Source organism: Rhinopithecus bieti, unplaced genomic scaffold, assembly GCF_001698545.2.
Source record: "Rhinopithecus bieti isolate Rb0 unplaced genomic scaffold, ASM169854v2 scaffold_64846, whole genome shotgun sequence".
Taxonomy (NCBI): domain Eukaryota; kingdom Metazoa; phylum Chordata; class Mammalia; order Primates; family Cercopithecidae; genus Rhinopithecus; species Rhinopithecus bieti.
Genome location: NW_016825275.1, coordinates 224,112 through 244,358, shown reverse-complemented (window position 1 = coordinate 244,358; position 20,247 = coordinate 224,112). Strand labels below are relative to the sequence as shown.

General features: G+C 36.9%; 1 protein-coding gene and 2 long non-coding RNA genes across 9 annotated transcripts in view; 1 reads left to right on the top strand and 2 right to left on the bottom strand.

Moving 5' to 3' along the window:
- GSTCD (glutathione S-transferase C-terminal domain containing) overlaps nt 1-20,247 on the top strand; it is a 143,882-nt gene that overhangs the window by 113,133 nt on the left and 10,502 nt on the right. For 4 of the 7 annotated variants that reach the window (XM_017862968.1, XM_017862963.1, XM_017862962.1 and 1 more), the window contains 5 exons: nt 3,061-3,176; nt 3,338-3,382; nt 5,645-5,773; nt 14,803-14,936; nt 18,104-18,134. In XM_017862968.1, coding sequence (XP_017718457.1) covers nt 3,061-3,176; nt 3,338-3,382; nt 5,645-5,773; nt 14,803-14,936; nt 18,104-18,134 — 455 coding nt within the window. The remainder of the gene's footprint in view (nt 1-3,060; nt 3,177-3,337; nt 3,383-5,644; nt 5,774-14,802; nt 14,937-18,103; nt 18,135-20,247) is intronic. The other 3 variants (XM_017862965.1, XM_017862967.1, XM_017862966.1) reach the window with 3 other exon arrangements.
- LOC108522631 (uncharacterized) lies at nt 380-7,136 on the bottom strand. Its single transcript, XR_001883551.1, has 3 exons — nt 7,077-7,136; nt 3,477-3,539; nt 380-439 (listed from the first exon to the last, which is right to left on the bottom strand). It is a non-coding gene; the product is annotated as an uncharacterized LOC108522631 (long non-coding RNA).
- The window catches only part of LOC108522629 (uncharacterized), an 11,896-nt gene continuing 7,824 nt past the window's right edge, over nt 16,176-20,247 (bottom strand). The window contains exons 3-4 of the long non-coding RNA XR_001883549.1: nt 17,634-17,795; nt 16,176-16,593 (exon numbers count right to left, since the gene is read on the bottom strand). This is a non-coding gene — a long non-coding RNA (uncharacterized LOC108522629). The remainder of the gene's footprint in view (nt 16,594-17,633; nt 17,796-20,247) is intronic.

Here is a 20,247-nt window from a genome sequence, read left to right as displayed (position 1 = left end):
GATGAACCAAAAATGCTGGTGTTTTAACATGGCTTCCCCCTTGCTTAAAAATTGGCTCCTTTACCCCTGTACTTTATTTTCCGGCAGTGCAAACCACACTGAAGTGTCTAATCAAGTACCTCCTAACTGGAATTAGACAAAGAAAAAACTCATTTGCGGAAGAATTGCATTGCAGAACAAATGACATCATTTGTATTAAAACATTCTACGCTTAGATTTCTTTTCCATGACACTAGAGATCCCTCATTTTAGTCAAGCTAAAATAGATTGTAATTTTATGCTTGTAAATAATGTCTCATGCACAAGGATACTGGATAAAAATAGAAAGTAGGATTTGATTTTTAAATTAATACTGTATCCCAAAATACCACTTCTTTACCTTATTGAATATATTTGAGATCCTGCTCATATTTCCTGGAGCTTCATAATATTTATAGAACTAGAATGGGCAAAGAGAATGCTTTATTAGAGGCAGCTTTTCCATAAAGCTTCTGAGAACCTTGCTGCTGTATTTTTAGCTCAATCTCTGTGAATATTATGTGCAGCATATATGGTCTCTCAACTTAAACACAACCCTGAAAAGTACCTCTTTTCCTTCAACCTTCATTTCAACATGTATTTTATGTGCAAAGATGCAGTATTAGCAAGAAAAACAGATCTCCATCAGCATTTGCTTTTGAAACAGACCTAAGGAAGTTAGGTAACTCTAAATTTCTAATAAAAATGTGGTATAGAACTTGATATTAGATATTTGATTTAATAATTGTTTTCCTATCTCCTTACTCTTAACAAAAACATTCCTTTTAACTTTCTTTTATGAAAATTCTTTGGCTAGGAACTGTTAAGAAATCTACAAACAGAGCAAAGACAGAAATGCTCATGCTCAATCCTTACTTCATGGTGACTCCATTTAATAACGGTATTTTTGACTCTAGGTCTCCAAAGAGCCTCAAAGTACTTTTCTTTTTGCCTTCTGACACCTCCTTTCCTCCCCGCTTCTTTCTTTCTCCTGCAAATTAAAACTGCATTGCCATAAAAATATAAGGCATATTTGGATGAATAGAAAGATGGATAGAAGTATGATAAATCAAGTATAGTAAGTTGTTAATGGTAGAATCTAGGTGGAGGGTATAAAGGCATTCACTCTAAGATTCTTTCAGTTTTGCTAGATGCTTGAAAGTTGTCATAACAAAAATCTCTTAGGAGTGGTTACCCATGAAGGGTGGGATTACAGCTTTTACTTATTCTGTGTTTAAATATTGTACACTTATTAGAGAAAAATGAAGATAATTATTTTAAAAGCTACACGAATCTGTTTTCATGAATGAAGTCATCAGACTGTTGACTTAAATATTCTTCATATTTGAAGTTTACATTCATCCATGCCAAATAAGGATGTGACAAAAGAATCAGCTGTGTATGATGCTCACATCATACAATAGGAAATTGGGTACTTCAATTATAGTATAGTCAATGGAATACTATGCAGCCATTAAAATATATAGATAGAAACAAATGCATTGACATGGAAAGATATTTATAATATAATATTTCATATTTTGTAATATAACATTTTATATTTTATACCTAGCTAGAACACATAAAATCTATGAATATAACTGAAAATAACCATACATATAAAATGTTATCTCTGAATTATGATGCTATAAATTTTCTTATATAAATTTATTTACATTTAAAATCTTTCCTAAAATAATATTTTCCTGTGCTTTTTAACTTAGTAACATAAGAGAGAAGGAAAACAGAAAAGAGAAGAAAAGAAAGGTCATGCCATTATTTCTGGGGAAAAAGGAGCAAGGAAACCTCAGTATGTTTAATTTTCTTATCAAACCAAAAGATTATCTGGATTTTCCCTTTTATCTATATCATGGAAATCTGTGTGTCTTACATTTTCTAAATTTTGCTCTTGTAAAGAATGCACTTGAAATATATAAAAACAAATAATTTCATTCATTCTTCTGAAGATATTTTCATGGACTTGACTAGTGGTTTTGAAAGGAAAGTTAAGATGTTTTTATGTTGTGGGGCCCCAGGCATTTCATACTTGGAAATCCCTATCTTGAATCTCTAATTGCATTATATTTCTATGTCTGACTCACGAGGAAAAGAAGCTTCAAAGCAGAAAACAGAAAATCCAATTTCTCTCTAAATACAATAACCATTTATTTATTTCAGATAATGTAACACCTATGTTTCAGGGTTTCCCAGTGTCCTACACAGAAGAATCAAGAGTTCAAGGATGTGTCAATTAAGCAATAAAAATATTTTTAATGGTTATGGATCTCTCTATAAGGAGATTAAGCAATGTGTTGAAATTAGGTACTCCTTCTTTTTTTTTTTTTTTTTTTTTTGAGACGGAGTCTCGCCCTGTCACCCAGGCTGGAGTGCAGTGGCCGGATCTCAGCTCACTGCAAGCTCCGCCTCCCGGGTTTATGCCATTCTCCTGCCTCAGCCTCCAGAGTAGCTGGGACTACAGGCGCCCGCCACCTCGCCCGGCTAGTTTTTTGAATTCTTTAGTAGAGACGGGGTTTCACCGTGTTAGCCAGGATGGTCTCGATCTCCTGACCTTGTGATTCGCCCGTCTCGGCCTCCCAAAATGCTGGGATTACAGGCTTGAGCCACCGCGCCCGGCCGAAATTAGGTACTCTTTAAAATATGTCTCTGAAAAAAGATAAAGGGAGAAGACAATTACTGTTATTTTTTTCCATTCTGCCAACATTTATTGGATACTTGGTTTATGACCCTAAATTTAGTGTTTCAGTTATTTTTTCCCCATAGATTTTCTTTCAATGGCTATTGAAAGAAATGTTGAATAGACATAAAAGTAAAACAAGCAAAAATAAAGTTCATCTCAGGTTCTAGTCCTCTAGTCCTCATAGTCTGTTATATGGAATTCATCATTTATTCTTTTATATGTATGTTTGTGTGTGTATGTTCCCCCCTTCCTCCTCCTCTGTGCTGGTAGCCTGTTTTAAGTGTGTCTTCTTATTCCCTTAAAATATATAATGTTTTGTGTTCTTTATGTCTTGTCTTTCTCAGGTAAAATGTCCAGTGATCGAGCTTTGAGGAAGCAGCAACAGTTGAACAACCTTGTCTATGTGGTAAAAAATCAGGCCAAACCTGGTGACAGAATTGTGGATTTCTGCAGCGGTGGGGTATTATATCTCTCCTTTCATCCTTTTTAGTCTTTCTAAGATTATGAGACTTTTCTATATTACATTCAAGGTCACATTTTTATTTGGCAAGATTGTGGTTTCAGAATGAGGAAAAGCTGTGGGGACCAAAGCTAATTTGTTTGTCTCACTGACTTTTTCAGGGCCATGTTGGAATTGTCCTTGCTCACATGCTGCCATCATGTCAGGTAAAGCCAGAATAAGAGATAAAAGGAAATATTTAAAAACTATACAGTTCAGCTAGCCAAATTTGGTTTATCCCTGGGGTTTCTAATCACTCACCCAAGTCAAATATGTGGCACAGGCATTGTCTTTTCTTTGAAATAAACTTCCAAGACTCAGAATCTTAAGGGAAAAAAAGTAAAGTAAGATCATAAAACAGTTATCAATTTTAAAAGGTTTATAGGTTTAAGTAATTTTCAAAGAAATAGCTATTTTATTGCTAAATAAAATAATTATGATTCAACTGGTTTAATTTTCAATGTAATTTTAAATGGAAATACTGACCTCTGAAACTTGCTGAGCATGTTCTTTTGGCATCTTGATTTAGATGCATTGCATCGAAATTATAACAATAGCAAAATTTTTTAAAGAAAAAAAAAAACCCAAACCTACAATACCTGATCCATCAAAATGCTTTGCTTTTCTTATTCTCATTGTCATTGTCCATATGGATGCTTATTGTTGCAGATTTTAAAAATGCAAACAAAATTTTCCCATGCTTTCACTCAATATTGTATCATAAATGTTTTTCCCTATTGCTAATAGTTTTACATATCATCATATTTCAGAGAGTACCAAATATATTTTCAAGTAAATATATCATAATGTATTCAATCATTGCCACAATTTCTTAGAATTTTGTGCTGATTTTAGTCCTCTGCCATGTTAAATCAGTTCCTCACTGTGACCACTTTTAGCATGAAAGTCTGTTTATTTTGTTTTGTTTTGTTTTGTTTTAATACAAACTCAACTGCAACAGAGTCTTTGCTGTGAGCCCTCTGGAAGGTGTGAACTAATTATAGTGAATACTTCTGGGAGAAAAAAAATGTGGAAGAATTGATAGACTGGCCAGAATAACATGTAACAGAATGATGACAAGGGGACAGGGAACAGCATTCCTTTATTTTTCTTTGCTTAGAGAATAAATAGGAAAATAAATAAGGAATCCTGGGAGAAGAGGCAGGTGTTTGTTTTATTATTAAGTAAAGCAACACTTTTGTGATTGAGTAGGAGGAAGAGAGCTCACAGAGTAAAATTCTGAGAAGCAGAGTCAGGGATGTAATATCTTTTCTTCCCTTATTAATATTTCTGGAAGCTTAGAAAGGTTCAAACCAAAAATGAGTAATCTTGTCTAGAATAGAGTCAGGAAAGCCTTTCATATCAAGTATCAGGTTTTTTAAACAGATTTTTTCTTACAGACAAGCATAAGAACAAAATAAGAACTAGGAGTGATAGTGATGAAAGTGACTTAATTCTTTTCATTTTTCTCCATTCAAACCATCTTCTCTGCCTAGATTATCACTGGAGGCTCCTAACTGGTTTCTCTGCCCTCTGGCCTTGCTCCCACCAATCCATACCATACATTACAGACTGTGCCCTCGAAATTGTGTACCAATTTTCTCAGTTCTCCAAACACGCCAAATTCTTTGTCATGTTGGGCCTTCATGTGTGTTTCTCTCCCTAAAATACTCTTCCATTCCCCCAACTGATTTGTATTCATTTTTTAGGCCTCAGTTAATATATTACTTCCCCATGAAAATAGTCATAAAGTTTGAGTGCTCCCGTTGACATTGTTTGTCTTTCATTTAACGCTTATCACACTGTATTATTATTATTTTTTGATGTTTTGTTTTTGGTTTTTTTGTTTGTTTGTTTGGTTGGTTGGTTGGTTGTTGTTTTGTTTTTGTTTTTGTTTTTTTTGGTGGTTTTTTTTGAGACAGATTCTCCCTGCGACGCCCAGGCTGGAGTACAGTGGTGCGACCTCAGCTCACTGTAACCTCTGCTTCCTGAGTTCAAGCGATTATCCTGCCTCTGCCTCCCGAATAACTGGGACTACAGGCACACACTACTGCACCCAGCTAATTGTTGTATTTTTAGTAGAGACAGAGTTTCACCATATTAGCCGGGCTAGTCTAGAATTCCTGACCTCAAATGATCTGCCTGCCTCGGCCTCCCAAAGTGTTGGGATTACAGGCGTGAGCCACCACACCTGCCCTACACTGTATTATTATTGCTTGTTTCACTTATATCACTATGCTATAAGAATAGTTCAAGGACCTTTAATTTTTCCTTTCTGTACCAGATTATGTGACATACTTCCTGCCACAGAATAGAGGCTCAATATAATACGTTCTACATTATTAAAGCTATGAAATATAGTAATAATGCTTTGCCTAATGTCTGAGTTATGTTACTAAATATACTATTGTTTTCTGGGTAAAATCTAGGTTACATTAATAGAAAACAAGGAATTATCATTAATTCGTGCTAAGAAGAGAAGTGATGAACTGGGTTTAAGCAACATTTGGTTCATTCAAGCAAATATGGAATATTTTACTGGGATGTTTAATATTGGAGTAAGTAATCAAGTAATTTCAATTTCTTTAGCTAAATAAGAAAAATTACATGCCTTAGAGTAAATAATAAAGATAATTTTGTGTTCTTTGCTAAACAAATAAGTCTATAATTTTGTATACTTATCTATGAAATATAGCATATTAATGAATATTATTTTATTCATAGCACTTCGTCATTACATAATAGAGATAACATTGGCTACTCTATCAGACCAGAACTTTATTTTCTTCACTACAGAATCCCCAGTAGCAAGTGCTTAAAACTGGTTAATAATTGAGTAATTGATTCTGATGAACATGACTTGCCTTGGTTTATTCTGCATTTCTAGAAGACAATGAAGGAAAAGAAAAAAGAAGAAAAGAAAAGAAAAATAACTTGTTAGTAATCTCTAAATACAAGCATTGCCTTGTGATGTTTTTTACCTAAGATTTTATATTTACATGTATTTTCAGATTCCAAGAGAGAAAGTATATTGATCGTGTTTCTAAACCTTTGGATCAAATTGTTATTATTTGATACTATGAAAAATCCCTAAGATATGTATTTCTGCCTGAGCATTAAACCCCAAGGTTTTATTCTTTCTTGTAGAATTTGAGTTTTATGAACATGTTAGTGTTGCTGCTATTTCTATTTGCTTTAAATAATTTTTTTTCTGATTTTGATAGGAATATACATTTTGATAGTAATACAGAAAAATATATACTAATATAAAGAAGAAATAACCTATATGCCTATTATCAAGTGACAAATACTATCAAAAATCTTTAGTGTTTATATATTTATGCATGCATATAAATGCATATTTTACACATATATGAACATTGTTAAGACTATACTACATAGATCCTGCATTGACTGAATACAGTCTTTTACCTTTTTAATCATACTTTTATTTTCTCATTGTTATAATGCAGTTATTACTATGATGGATATTTTGTGCATCCTTTAAGAATTTTGATGCATTCGCCAAACCACTTTCCAGGAAGGTTCTTACTGACATCCTTTCTAATTACATATGTTCATATAAACATGCGGTTGTCTAGGTAGAACTTTTATCAACTTAAGTAATTCAGACCTTTTATGGTATTTCTGATTTTTACCCAGTGAAGTTTACTTCTTAAATATTGACTACTGCAAATTTTGGGGTTTATTGTAATTTTTTTTCAACCTAAAAAGTATGCTATTTGTTTCCTTTGTAGACACGATCTACAGTTTACTTCTGTTTGTATAAGCCTGACTATTAATAAGGAACTTCAGGAAAATGTAGACATGTAATCTAGAAAATTCAAATTAAAAATATACCTGTACAGCTTTAACTTTACATAAATGTTGAGGTAAAGTTTAGAGCTTCTCCCATGAAACAAGCCATTAAACCACTCCAGGTATTACTAGTACACCAGACAGAATGGTAGCAAGTAAATGTGGACTGCTACACATTTATTTACCTCGCAAAGCATGGAATTTCCAGCCTATGTCTGGTTCATCTGTCTCTTGGCCCTTCATGACTTACAGATACGAAATCACTCTAGCATATTCTTGTAACTTCCAAGTGTATAATTTACTAACGCCAACTAAAAATGTATATATCTCTTTGGAAGTGAAATTTTTCTCTACATTTCGTAATACATCTATAATGACTTTTTTCCTTTCATAATTACCCTTGTCAAGGTGTATAGAAAATGGATTAAAATTGCTTAGAAGGTTAAATTAAAAGTAGATTCACTCTGAAGAATATAATTTGCCTAGGAGAGTAATTGAGGTAGTGTCACTAGGTAAATCAGACTAAATGCATCAGAGGTTCTAACTCCTGTGTTAAATGCATTCCAGTAAAAATAGTGTGGCTGTTCAGTAAAATACACATACACAAATTTAAAAAATAGTGTGGCTAGAGAGGAAAGCAGAATAACCAGATATTAGAAATGCATTAAAACTGCATAAATTCATGGTTTTGTGATATTTCGGTAAGGGCTTAGTTAGGATTTATCTTTGCTTAGTAAATGCTTTATTTTTTTCATTTATTATTTTTCTTTAGATATAAAAATTAATAGTATAAACAAGATTTTAATGAAAGAATTTTAAGACTTAGAAACAACGAAGTCTTTTTAAATTATTAAATTTTATAATATGTATATTAATACCCATGCTCTCAAACAATATTACAAATATTTATTTGCAAATAGTATTACATAAAGGGCCATGACTATGGAAAAATGCTCATTTTGCATTAAAAACAAAAACTGTATGAAGGCTAAACAGCCTGCCACCAACATGTTTAGTTGGAAAATTTCAACAATAACAAACAGTCATTTCAACCAGATGATAAGGTACTGATTTCTAACAGTATTGGTGAATCCTTGCTGTTCATCAACATGTATATGAAAATCTCAAAAAACAGTTTTATTTTCTAGTTATTGGTATTTGCTTTTTGCCGTTTTGCCCACAACATAATTTTTAATTATTGTTTATGACTCATAAGTGCTGACTACTTAATTATAAGCTCATTTCTATTCATATAGGTATGTTAGTGTACAATTAAGCATGCAATTATAGACTGTACTTCGTAACATTTTGATGAGTAATTATATAATCCTTGTTTTAAAAGATAAGGACCTTGAGAAATTATATATCCTGCAGGCACGCTTTCTAAAAATCATTAAGGCAAAATAGGGGACTTCTGAGATGAAAATAGCAAATAGAGGTATTTCAACCCCACTTCTCCCCGAAAACGTTCAGATCCTTAAATAAGAATAAGAATCAGAAAAATCAAACTCTATCTATGATGTAGCTATATTCAACATTCTATAACTTGAATTACAATATGAAGTGAGAAGGTGAAAAGCAGATTGAAGAAAAATGGTAAGTTATTGAGTAGAGGAGAAGGAAGATAAAGTTGAAATGCATGCCAGATGGAGTGGCAAGAAGGCTGTCAGGATGCAAACCACTTTGCTCCCACAGAATCCCAGAAAAGTTTAGGAATTCAGGACATGTGAAACCTCAGAGGAAATGAATAGGGAGGTGCTGAAATCATGTTTAATTAAAAATATTATTTAGAGACAAGATTCCTGCTCTCATCTTGTGTAAACAAGAAACGACCTCTCCCCAGCTACTAAGAGAGACAGGAAGTTTATTCTGTGAAGAAATTGAACCAGAGAGGCACCAGGTATAGAGATATCAGGCATAGAGAAGGGCAACGATGATGTGCCATACCAAGAATAAGAATTAAATGAGAATCTGCATACTGATGGATAGATCTCTTCCCTACCCATCTGCCTTCTAATTCCAGAACCACAGAAACCAGGATCATTTCCACAATCATCAGGATTAAAAGATTCCCCTCTGTAGAAGCAGAACTATCCCCAGAGAAAAGAACTACAGATACTGCAGCTATAATTTAAAAAAAAAAAAAAAAAAAAAAGGCACCTGTCCAGGCTTTTTGATCACCCAGTCACTAGTGAAGCCCACCAGTTTTCAAAGCCTTACACTTTCATTCAGAACTTCCAATCAACTTTTTAGTGGTTTACTCTTTAATATGAACAGCTAAAGGAATACCGAACATGGAAAACTTCCAAAATGGAAGATAGAGACCTGTATTAGTCTGTTCTCACACTGCTAATAAAGACATACTCAAGACTGAGTGATTTATAAAGGAAAGAGGTTTAATTGATTCACAGTTCTACATGGCTAGGGAGGCCTCACAATCATGGAGGAAGGCGAATGAAGAGCAAAGTCATTTCTTACATGGCGGCAGACAAGTGCATGTGCTGGGGAACTCCCCTTTATAAAACCATCAGATTTCATGAGATTTATTCACTATCATGAGAACAGCATGGGAAAGATCCACCCCCATCATTCAGTTACCTCCCGCTGGGTCCCTTCCATGACACTTGGGAAATATGGGAGCTACAATTCAAGATGAGATTTGGGTGGGGACATAGTCAAACCATATCAAGACCAAAGCAACAAACATGATAAAGGGTCTTAGTCAAGGAGAGACAAGAGAAGATAATACATTAGTGAAATAAGGATATAATAAAAAAGAAAAAGAGTGAATGATCAGAGAACAAGAAAGGATGTCTTGAAAAATAAAAGTATGTTAGCCAAAATTGAAAACAAATTAAAATTAAGAGATAAAGTATTTTTTAAAAGAAATATAGCATACCACTTGAAAAAAAATAAAGAAGAAAAAATGAAACTGGAAAGAAGACAATTTTTTTTTTTTTTTTGACGAATTTTTTTTTTTTTTGAGGCGGAGTCCGCTCTGCCCCGGACTAAGTCAGTGGCCAGATCTCAGCTCCTGCAACTCTGCCCCCCGTTTACGCATTCTCCTGCCTCAGCCTCCAGAGTAGCGGACTACAGCGCCCCCCCTCGCCTGCAGTTTTTATTTTAGTAAACGGGTCCACCTGTTACCAGGATGGTCTCGATCCTGACCTCTATCCGCCCGTCTCGGCCTCCCAAAGTGCTGGGATTACAGGCTTGAGAAGCAAATTTTTTAATTAGAGATTTAGTCCAGGAATCAAATACCTCAGTAATAGCAGGACCAGAAAAAGAAAACTGGTAAATGGTGGGGAGGAAAACATCAAAGAAAATATAGGAAAATGTGTTAATAATTAAGAATGCATTTCTCTTGATAAAGTTAACTTACAAAATAGCCTAAGCCAAGGCACATTGTGAAATTTCAGAACACCAAGGGTGAACAGATTTTCCCAAATGTTTCCACAGAGGAAAAAAAAAAATAGTGATATACAATAATTTATAATCAAAATGCTATCACACTTCTTAATAGTAGTGTGGAAGGCTCAATGACAGTGAAACAGCACCTCGAAAATTCTAGCAGAAAATTTCTAATCTCAAATTCTATACCTAGCTGATCCATCGATCTAGTAAAAAAAAAAAAAAAAGAAAATAAAGAAAAATTCGACAGTCAAGGTCTCAATAAAATGGAAATTATACATACCCCTTTTCAGCAAGCTACTAGATAATGTGCTTCATTAAAATAGAAAGTAAATGAGAAAAAGGATTAAGTGGTATCCAATACAAGAGAAAATTTTTTAGTATCATGGGAGAGAGAAGTCTTAGGGCAAGAGCTGGGCAACAGGCACTGAGTCCGTATTTTCTTAAAACGTCAGAAAGCCCAGGAAAGATGTCTCTAGGAAAGAAAAATGGAGCTGACCACTTATTTGAACTTTTTCAAACAGTAGAAAATTATATTGTAGAGCATTTTACAGAGCTTTTGGGTAGGGAACGACTTAGATGTTAAAAAAACAAGCAGATATCCAGCACTCTTCCCTCGGCTGTGAACAGTATATACAAAGCCATGAGAAAAGATGGGAAAAGGTAAGATAGTGTATAAATGTGCATAAAAAGCCAAAAGCTCTTTTCTCCTAGTAGAAAGATAATAAATAATGTCTCATATTTACAAATCAAGAGATATCAATATACATTCATCATATAGAAAAACAGATTTTCAGGAAGTAAACCAATGAATTGAACAGTATTGACTTTGGTACACAGATTTTCTTTCAGGGGTGTGGCAGTGTGTACAAAAAAAGGGGCTTTTAATATAATTGCTTATCTTTTAGCATTATTTGAATTTTAAAGCTGATTACCTATAATATTGTTGTATGAAAGTTTTAAAAGAGGGGAACAAGAGTACACAGGTGGGACTAGCCTGCTTCTCTGTCTAAGGTATCTATAGTTAAGAATCCTTCTTCGAAAAGCAACGCCAGAGATAATGATTGGGCTGGGGCAAGTTTAGAGATCATTCAGTTCAACCTTCTCCTTTTACAGGTGGAGAATTTGAGGCTACGAGAAAATAAGAGTCACCTAGCAAGTTAATGTGGGAGCGAGGTCTAGAAGTCCAGTCAGTGACTTCCTGTTTACTTCCCATATCTAAAGAAAAGAGTAAATAGAGCATAGAGAACTAAAAAAAGAAGTTTGATTTGAAGTCAGACAGATTGAGTTTAAATTTTGGCTCTTTGTTAAAAAAAACTTAACAGTTATTTCTCTTACTTGGAACAATATTGACCAGTTTTGTTTAAGGACTATTTGCTTGTTTTTGTTTGTGTGTTCACATCTCTTGCTCATTTTACTCTCACTTTATTGGGCTTTTTCTTTCTTTTTAGAAGTTTGTTATATATTAAGGATATAAATCTTTTGTTTGTGTTGTAAGTTGTCCGTCTTTTCCCTACTTTGTCATTTGTCTTTTTACTTATGGTTTGGTTTTCTGCCAGTCTCTACTAAAAATACAAAAATTAGCTGGGTGTGGTGGCAGGCACCTGTAATCCCAGCTACTTGGGAGGCTGAGGCAGGAGAATTGCTTGAACTCGGGAGGCAGAGGTTGCAGGGAGTCGAGATCACACCATTGCACTCCAGCCTGGGTGACGAGCAAAACTGCATCTCAAAAATAAATAAATAAAAATAAATTTTATTTTGTCAGATTTATTAATCTTACCCCTTATTGCATGTAGATTTTTAGCTTAGTTAGGCATCACATCCCATTCCCCTTGGTTGTGCAGGAATTTACTCATATTTATTGCATTTTAAATCTCTAATGCATTCAAAATTTATTTCTCATGTGTGATGAGAGGAAAAGATCTAAGTTTTAGGTTTTTATATGGCTATCTGGTTAACCAAACATTACTTATTAAAAAGTCCATCTTTTCTCTCTGGTTTGAAATACCGCCTTTATTGTATGATAAATTTCCATATCAAATGGTTTTTTTGGTCTATATCTCTCTTCATTATTTGCCTGTTATTTCTGAGTTTCATTTGATAACAGTGAAAACTAGGAGTATGTGATGCAGTAAAACCTTTTATTAGTAGACAATTACTACATTATCTATAAACTATTGTGTAAATAGTTATTCAAGTTACTTATTTTCTTTAAATGAATGAAATAAACTCACTTTTTTGCATATAGTGAAAGGAATGTGAACCTAAGTAAAGAGAGACTTATAAAAGTAAATTGTCTAAACTCTTTTTTGCTTAGAGCTTGAACAGGGTTTTGTAGAGAAGCTGTCTGATGCATGAGGTCAGGCTTTGAGGTCAGTCTCCTGCCCCTCAGTAGCTGTTTTGTTGTGGGCAAGTTCTTAATTTCCCAAGACTTCATTTCCTCACATCTAAATTGGAAATAATAAAGTCTTTCAGGGATGTTGTGAGCATAGTTCTGAGTGCCATCACCCCACATAGCATAGTGCCAGCACATAAACACTCAGTAAATGTCAGTTTGCTTTCCCTCCAGGGGAAGATGTGTCTATAATTTTTACTATGAAATTTTTCTCCAACTAGACATGAAAATAAGGATTAGCCTGTTTTTTACTCTGAAAAGCTGACTAAAAGGAGTATATGAGAAATCAAGGTTATTTACTTTCCCAATTCCCTGTAGTTGTTGCTGCCTTTACTGGATACCAGCCTTCCTAGGCTGTTTTCAGAGTGAAACAGGAAAGGTGGGATGACAGCAACATGGAGATTGTTGACTTCTTTGTGGCTCATGTAAGTCTAGAAGGAGGAGGAGGAATTCAGGAGGACAATTAAGAACAGAGATCAATGGGTGCAGCACACCAACATGGCACATGTATACATATGTAACAAACCTGTACGTTGTGCACACGTACCCTAGAACTTAAAGTATAATAATAAATAAATAAATAGATAAATAAAAAAGAACAAAGATCTTGCTTTCCTCTTCCTGATAGAATATTGTTTTTAGCTTTCCAGTTCAAAAGAGGCATCTGACTTACAATATTTTACGTTAGCTGGCCGCGGTGGCTCACGCTGTAATCCCAGCACTGTGGGAGACTGAGGTCGGGAGTTCAAGACCAGCCTGACCAACATGGTGGAACCCCATCTCTACTAATAATACAAAATTAGCCAGGCGTGGTGGCACATGCTGCAATCCCAGCTACTCGGGAGGCTGAGGCAGAAGAATCGCTTGAACCCGGGAGGCGGAGATTGCAGTGAGCCAAGATTGTGCCATCGCACTCCAGCCTGGGCAACGAGCAAAACTCTGTCTCAAAAAAAAAAAAAGATTACTTTCTAAAATTACAGAAAATCTCCTCTTTACCCTAAGAGCCCCTTCCTACCCTGAGGTTGGTGAGGGAAGATTATAATTTATTATAATTTATGTCTGTTCAGAATGAAATGGAGATGTGAGGTTTTTTTTGGTGTTGGTGTTTTTTGTTTGTTTGTTTTGCCAAAATCCAGTAAAGGTTATTCGTCTTTTAGAATCCCTACATCTGATTTTCATTCGGAGTCCTATTTAGGCTTTATTTGGCCTAAGAATTTTCATAATTATCTCATTTGTAGTAAGATTGTAGTAAGTATAGATATACTTAAGGATATGTGTTTTAAAACACTTAGAAATCATTTTGAGTTATTTTATGAGTTATAGAAGCCCCACTCATTATTCTAATTCATAATTTCATTCAATCCTTTTAAAATAAACTCATTGAAAATAGTTCCTGTAACTCATCATTCAATGTTAAGGATTGTTATTATGTGAAAACATCTTAAAAGGCACGACATGATATGACTCAATTAGTTTTAATACAGCCCCGATTAGATTATATTAGTGTGGCATTTGAGGAAGTGTTTTCAAATACATTTTTATTTAATTTTTACAACAGCATTGTGATATGTCAGTATTGTTAACCATCATTTATAGTTGAAGAGATTAAGGCCCAAAGAAGCTAAATTTTAAGTGGCTCAGGGTTACACAGCCAACCAGAGTAATAGACTCGAAATTCTCGTTTCGAATCCAGTGTTCCTGGAACGATGCTATAGTTTAGATATCCACTTGTGTTAATTTTTCCACACTAAAATTGCATCAGATTTTCCGTTGAATGAATCCTGTGCTTTATTTGCAATATTCCATGTGTAACCTTTCAAACTTGCTTAGTTTTTGTAATTAATTTATATGTGTAGCTAAGTAGTCCTTTGGTATGGCCAAATGAGAACTATTTAAAAGGCATGAAAATTGCACTGTGAGTTACTAGGGAACTTAGTGCTAAGGCCTGGTTTTATTTTCTAGGTAGCATTGCATGCTTGTGGAGTGGCAACAGACATGGTGATTGAGCACTGTATCAAAACACGGGCTTCCTTCATCACGTGCCCTTGCTGTTATGGTTTCATTCAGAACACCTCAAAGTTTAATTTTCCAAAAAGGTGAGAAATTTAGTGTTCTACCTAAGACACCACCATGGGTATAAGCCAGGACACAAAACTTGTTTGATATAAAGTTGCAGTGACTTCATTTTGAGCTCATTTTCTCTTTCCACAATGCCAAATATTGTTTATAAATTGTATAAGGAAGAGAAGAACTCCTTTATGTTTGTCCCTGATTTTTCCCCTGGATCCAGTTTTTGCTGAAATTTAGAAGCAAGGCTATCCAGGAGTCAGGCAACTAGAAGTCTATCGGCTTTAGCACTTCTCTCTGTATTTCTGAATAAATTTAAAACTAGAACCGTAATATCTATGAGAGGCAGTCAAGTACAGTAAAGTGTTTAGGACCTGGAAGTATAGTGCGTGGGGGAAAATACTAGCTCCTTATCATTTTATAAGGCAAATTACTTAAACTCTTTTTGCCTTAGTTTTCTCATCTACAAAATGAGGGTTATAATAATAACTACCTCAAAGTTTTTGTGAAAATTTAATATGTGTAAAGCCTTTAGAAGTGGCAATAATAGGTACTCAGTAAATATGAACTGTTGCTAATAATGGTAGTAATGTCACAGGATCCTTGGGGCGTCGCTTTGCCAGCTGGAACCTCTGTGGTTGGTGGCGCCTTTGCCTGAGTTTTGCTTGGGCCTACTGGGCTCATTCCGCTCACTCAGCCTGGAACGCTGCTCTTGGCTTGCACTACCAGCCCAGATCCCACACCTGCCAAGGATGAGTCAGGTACAGAGTGGTGAGGGGTACATGAATGAGCAAGCACAGGGTCCGGCCACTTCACACAGCCAGGCATGCTGGCTGCTGTGGGGCAGGCATCTCCAGTCACCAGCATGGGTGCTGGCTCCCTGCAAGGCTGCAGCTGGACCAGGTGTACTGCAAGCAGCTTCCACTGTGAGCACTAGGGAACACGGTGGCAACCAGAAGCTTGGAAACGCCAGGAGCCACAGAGCCCCTCAGAGGGTGTCACAGCCCTGGCTCAGGGAACTCCTATGTCTGGGTTCCCCGAAGGGCTGCATCTCTTCTCTCCTCTCTTCTCTCCTCATGCTTGCAACATGGCGAGTGGGTATATTTGGGGGCAAGGGGGCATGTCAGCCCTGTTTGTGTTATAACTCTTAGTCCTGCCATTTGGCAGTTCCTGAGTTCTTGTCCCAAATCCAGGAGGAATGAGGTACACAGACAATTGGAGGATGAGCAAGGCAAAGGTGCTTTATTGAGCAACAGTACAGCTCTCAGGAGATACAAAGTGGGTAGCTCCTCTCCACAGACAGTCACCCCAATGTCTGCTCAGCTCTCAGCCGAGAGGAGACCCACAGAGGGTAGCTTCTCTCCATAGGCAGATCATCCCAATGTCTACTCAGCTCTCAGATGGAAGGAGACCCACAGTGGGTAGCTGCTGTCTGCAGGCAGGTCATCTCATCTCATCTCATCTCATCTCATCTCATCTCATCTCATCTCATCTCATCTCATCTCATATCATCTCATCTCATCTCATCTCTGCAACCCTCAGCAGAGAAGAGATCCAGAGTGGGTAGCTTCTTTCTGCAGGCAAGTCATCCATTGTCTGCCCAAGTCTGGCAGAGTCTGGGGTTTTTATGGACTCCAGAGGGAAGGAAGCGCGTGCTGATTTATCCATGGGTGGCCATGGGTGGACCTGGAAAAAGCACTATAAGTTTTCACTTTGGTCCACAGAGCTGGCAGCCTGGGCCCCAGCCTTCGGGCCATTCCTTGATTGATGGTGGGGCTTCACCAGGGACCTGCCCCCTTCTCCCTAGGAGCCTGTCTGTCTCCTGTTGCCATCAACCTACCATCCATGGTGCCCATGGCACCCAGGCTGTTTGTGCCAAGGGGTGCCTACAGGCCCATGTCAAGCTGCCCTCAGTCCCCCCTTGGCCTCCCTCTCATGCTCGTCAGTGCCCAAAGTCCAGAGGCGGCTGAGGCGGGGGTGGGGGCTGGCATGTCATCACCACCTTGAGTGCACACACATCTGGCCAGGTCACCACAGTGCCTGGGCTTGGCCTCAACGTTTGGTGACCTTTACAGTATGTTACTACCACTTCCCGTCTTTTTCACACCTATGTAGATTTACTGACATTTGTTGTCCCTTGTCCTTTGAACTGATCTCTTTAAGAAGTTTCTTTGTGAATAAGACCTATCTCAATCACCAAAAATAGAGTTGGGAATTTATAAATAGCATACTGTTTCTGCAGTACGTGGAAAGAAGTACTTGTTTCAAACAAACTAATTGACACTAATAAATTTAGTATCAAATGTATAAGTCAATGTTTTTGAATGACTTAAGAGTGAAGGCTATAGCATTAATAAAAGACAATGTTTATGTAATATATGTTTATCTTTATTAGCTATGACAACAGTGATTTCCTGATGTATTAATCACGCCTTTTTAAATTTTCTGATGTTTTATTATTTGCTGATCCTGGAGAGACTGTTCCTCCCAGGGCTAGCCAATTCCTAGAGATAGTAAAGGTCTTATGAACAAGCATACCTTGCATAAGTAAACCAACCAACCCAGAGCCCTTACCCCACAACTACCTCCTTTATCAAACTCTTACTACTTCCAGACCACTATCCCCCCGCCCTACTACCCTAGGGCCAAATATCAAACAAGTAGGAACAGCGCTATGCCTGAGTTCACTGATATTGTTCAAACTAGGCACTCTCAAAGCTGCTTACCTCACCTTTTTCTTCCCATGGAAACCTCTGCCTCCTGACCTATACTGGTGTTTCCCCATGTGGCCCTTCATCACATGGCGTGCCCCCTCTTCTTGGGAAACTGTGAGTAATAAAGTATCTTTTCATTGGCAGTCCTCTCCTGATCAGTTGCCTGTGCCACATCTGAAAAACAGTAAAACCCACATGTTAAAACACCTGGATCTTAGTGTTCCCATGAGGGGTAGAGACAAAAAAAGTGCTTCTCTAACATTGTAAACAATCTGTGGAATAGATTTCTTAAAATTAATAACATATTGATGATATACTTTTCTATCTTTTATAAAACATTTCAAACTGGCATAGTTTTACATTACCATAGCATTTTATACTTTTACATACAAAGCCTATTTATATAATTTAGTTTCTTCAAGATTATTTTACTCTTAATATTTAGAATGATGACTAATTCTTTTTTTTTTTTTCTATTTCAGTGAGCAATTCAAGAAAACTTTATCATACAAGGTAACCTTAAAAGATCTAGATGTCATCCTAATACACTTTTATTCTTTATATTTTCCCTCTCATATTTCTAGTGGAGTAAATAATCTATAGTTATAATTGAATAACTCATGAATGTCTAATATGGGTTTCTTTTTCTCTTTCTTTTGCAAATCCAGATTAACTCTTCAAGTAGGTAACAAGATTTGTGAAGGGTCTGAGATTTTAACTCTACTCACAGTCCAACAAGTTAGCCTGCCAGTGGATGCTGGCAGAAGATATGAGACCCCTAAGTCAGAGACAAAAGACAGTTTGTTGCTCATGGCAGTAGTGGTAGCCACAATAGCACTGTTTTCACACTGACTCTCTGCCACCCAATTCCCACAGGACAGAAGCAAATGGGCCAGGTAACACCTGCCCTTTATTCCAGGGGGAGATACTATATATTTTCCAAGGCTGTTTACTCTGCAAACATGCTTGAAAAGATAATCTATAACAGAGGAAAATTCTTTTGTAAAAGGTCAGATAGTAAATATTTTAGACTATGCTGGCCACAACAAATCTCCAAGTATTCCTCTTCATTGTCCTTGACATTCTTATTGTTTTGTTGTTCTTAGTTTACAACTCTTTAAAATAAAAACCTTTCTTAACTCACAAGCCACACAAAAACTGGTCATAGGCTAGACTTGGCCTGTGGGCCAAACCTTGCTGACTACTGGTCTGGAACAACGACAGTCTGCTTGTAAAACATGAAGAAACACAAGAGACCCACAGAGAATTGTCTTCCAAAAGTAGTCAGAACACATATAGTTTTTAGTCACCAATCTGATCAAAACAGTTTCTAGCTTCCTAAACATCACCACTATCCACTTAACTGGTCAATAGCATGATATAATACAATTTAAGAAATGATAATATTTGAGAAAAATATATAATTCCATTAGAAGTTGATAAATTCATTTGGATTCTTAGTTAATGCTACTTTTTGCACGGACTCACTAAAAACATAGACTCATTTTACATACCAGCTCCTATATTTTAGGACTTTTACTTTCTCTTCCGTCAAATAGTTGAAATATAGTGAGGTATAGTGACCTAAAAATGTTCATTGTTACCACCTCAGCAGCTGTATCTCCTTCATTCCTGCTTTATAACTCAAATGCCCACTTCCAACTCTGTCTCTTACCACCTTACGTGCTACTCACACCTTCCTCCCTTCCTACCAACCCCACACCCTGTACAAATATACACAGATATGGACGGGGAGAACCTTTAGTGTTCATGCTTTCAGCCAAAACCACAACATTGCTGGCCTTCGCCTACTAGATTAAAAGTTTACATATTTTAGGAAATATATGATTTTGGAGGAAACATTAGGACCCCAGAAACTTTATTTGCATAGCATTCAGAACATCTCACCTTTCTCTCACAAGGCTATGCCAATAAAGTAGAAAATAAACAGGTAAAACAGGCCAGGTGCAGTGGCTCATGCCTGTAATCCCAGCACTTTGGGAGGCCAAGGCAGGCGAATCACTTGAGAACAGAATTCAAGACCAGCCTGACGAACATGGTGAAACCCCATCTCTACTAAAAATACAAAAATTAGCTGGGCATGGTGACACACACCTGTAATCTCAACTACTCAGGAGACTGAGGCATGAGAATTCCTTGAGACCAGGAGGCAGAGGTTGCAGTGAGCTGAGATTGTGCCATTGCCCTCCCACTCCAGCCCGGGTGACAGAGTGACACTCTGTCTCAAGAAAGAGAGAGGAGAGGAGAGGAGAGGAAGGAGAGGAGGAGAGGAAAAGAAAGTTCATGTCGCTAGGGAGTGCCGGAAAATCGGTGCTGGTCAGCTGCTGCAGCCCGACCAGAGAGAGCTGAAGCAGGGCGAGGCATCGCCTCACCTGGGAAGCGCAAGGGGGAAGGGAATCCCTTTTCCTAGCCAGGGGAACTGAGACACACAACACCTGGAGAATCGGGTAACTCGCACCCCAATATTGCGCTTTAAGCAAACGGGCACACCAGGAGAATATATCCCACACCTGGCCGGGAGGGTCCCACGCCCACCGAGCCTCCCTCATTGCTAACACAGCAGTCTGCGATCTAACCGCAAGGCAGCAGCGAGGCTGGGGGAGGG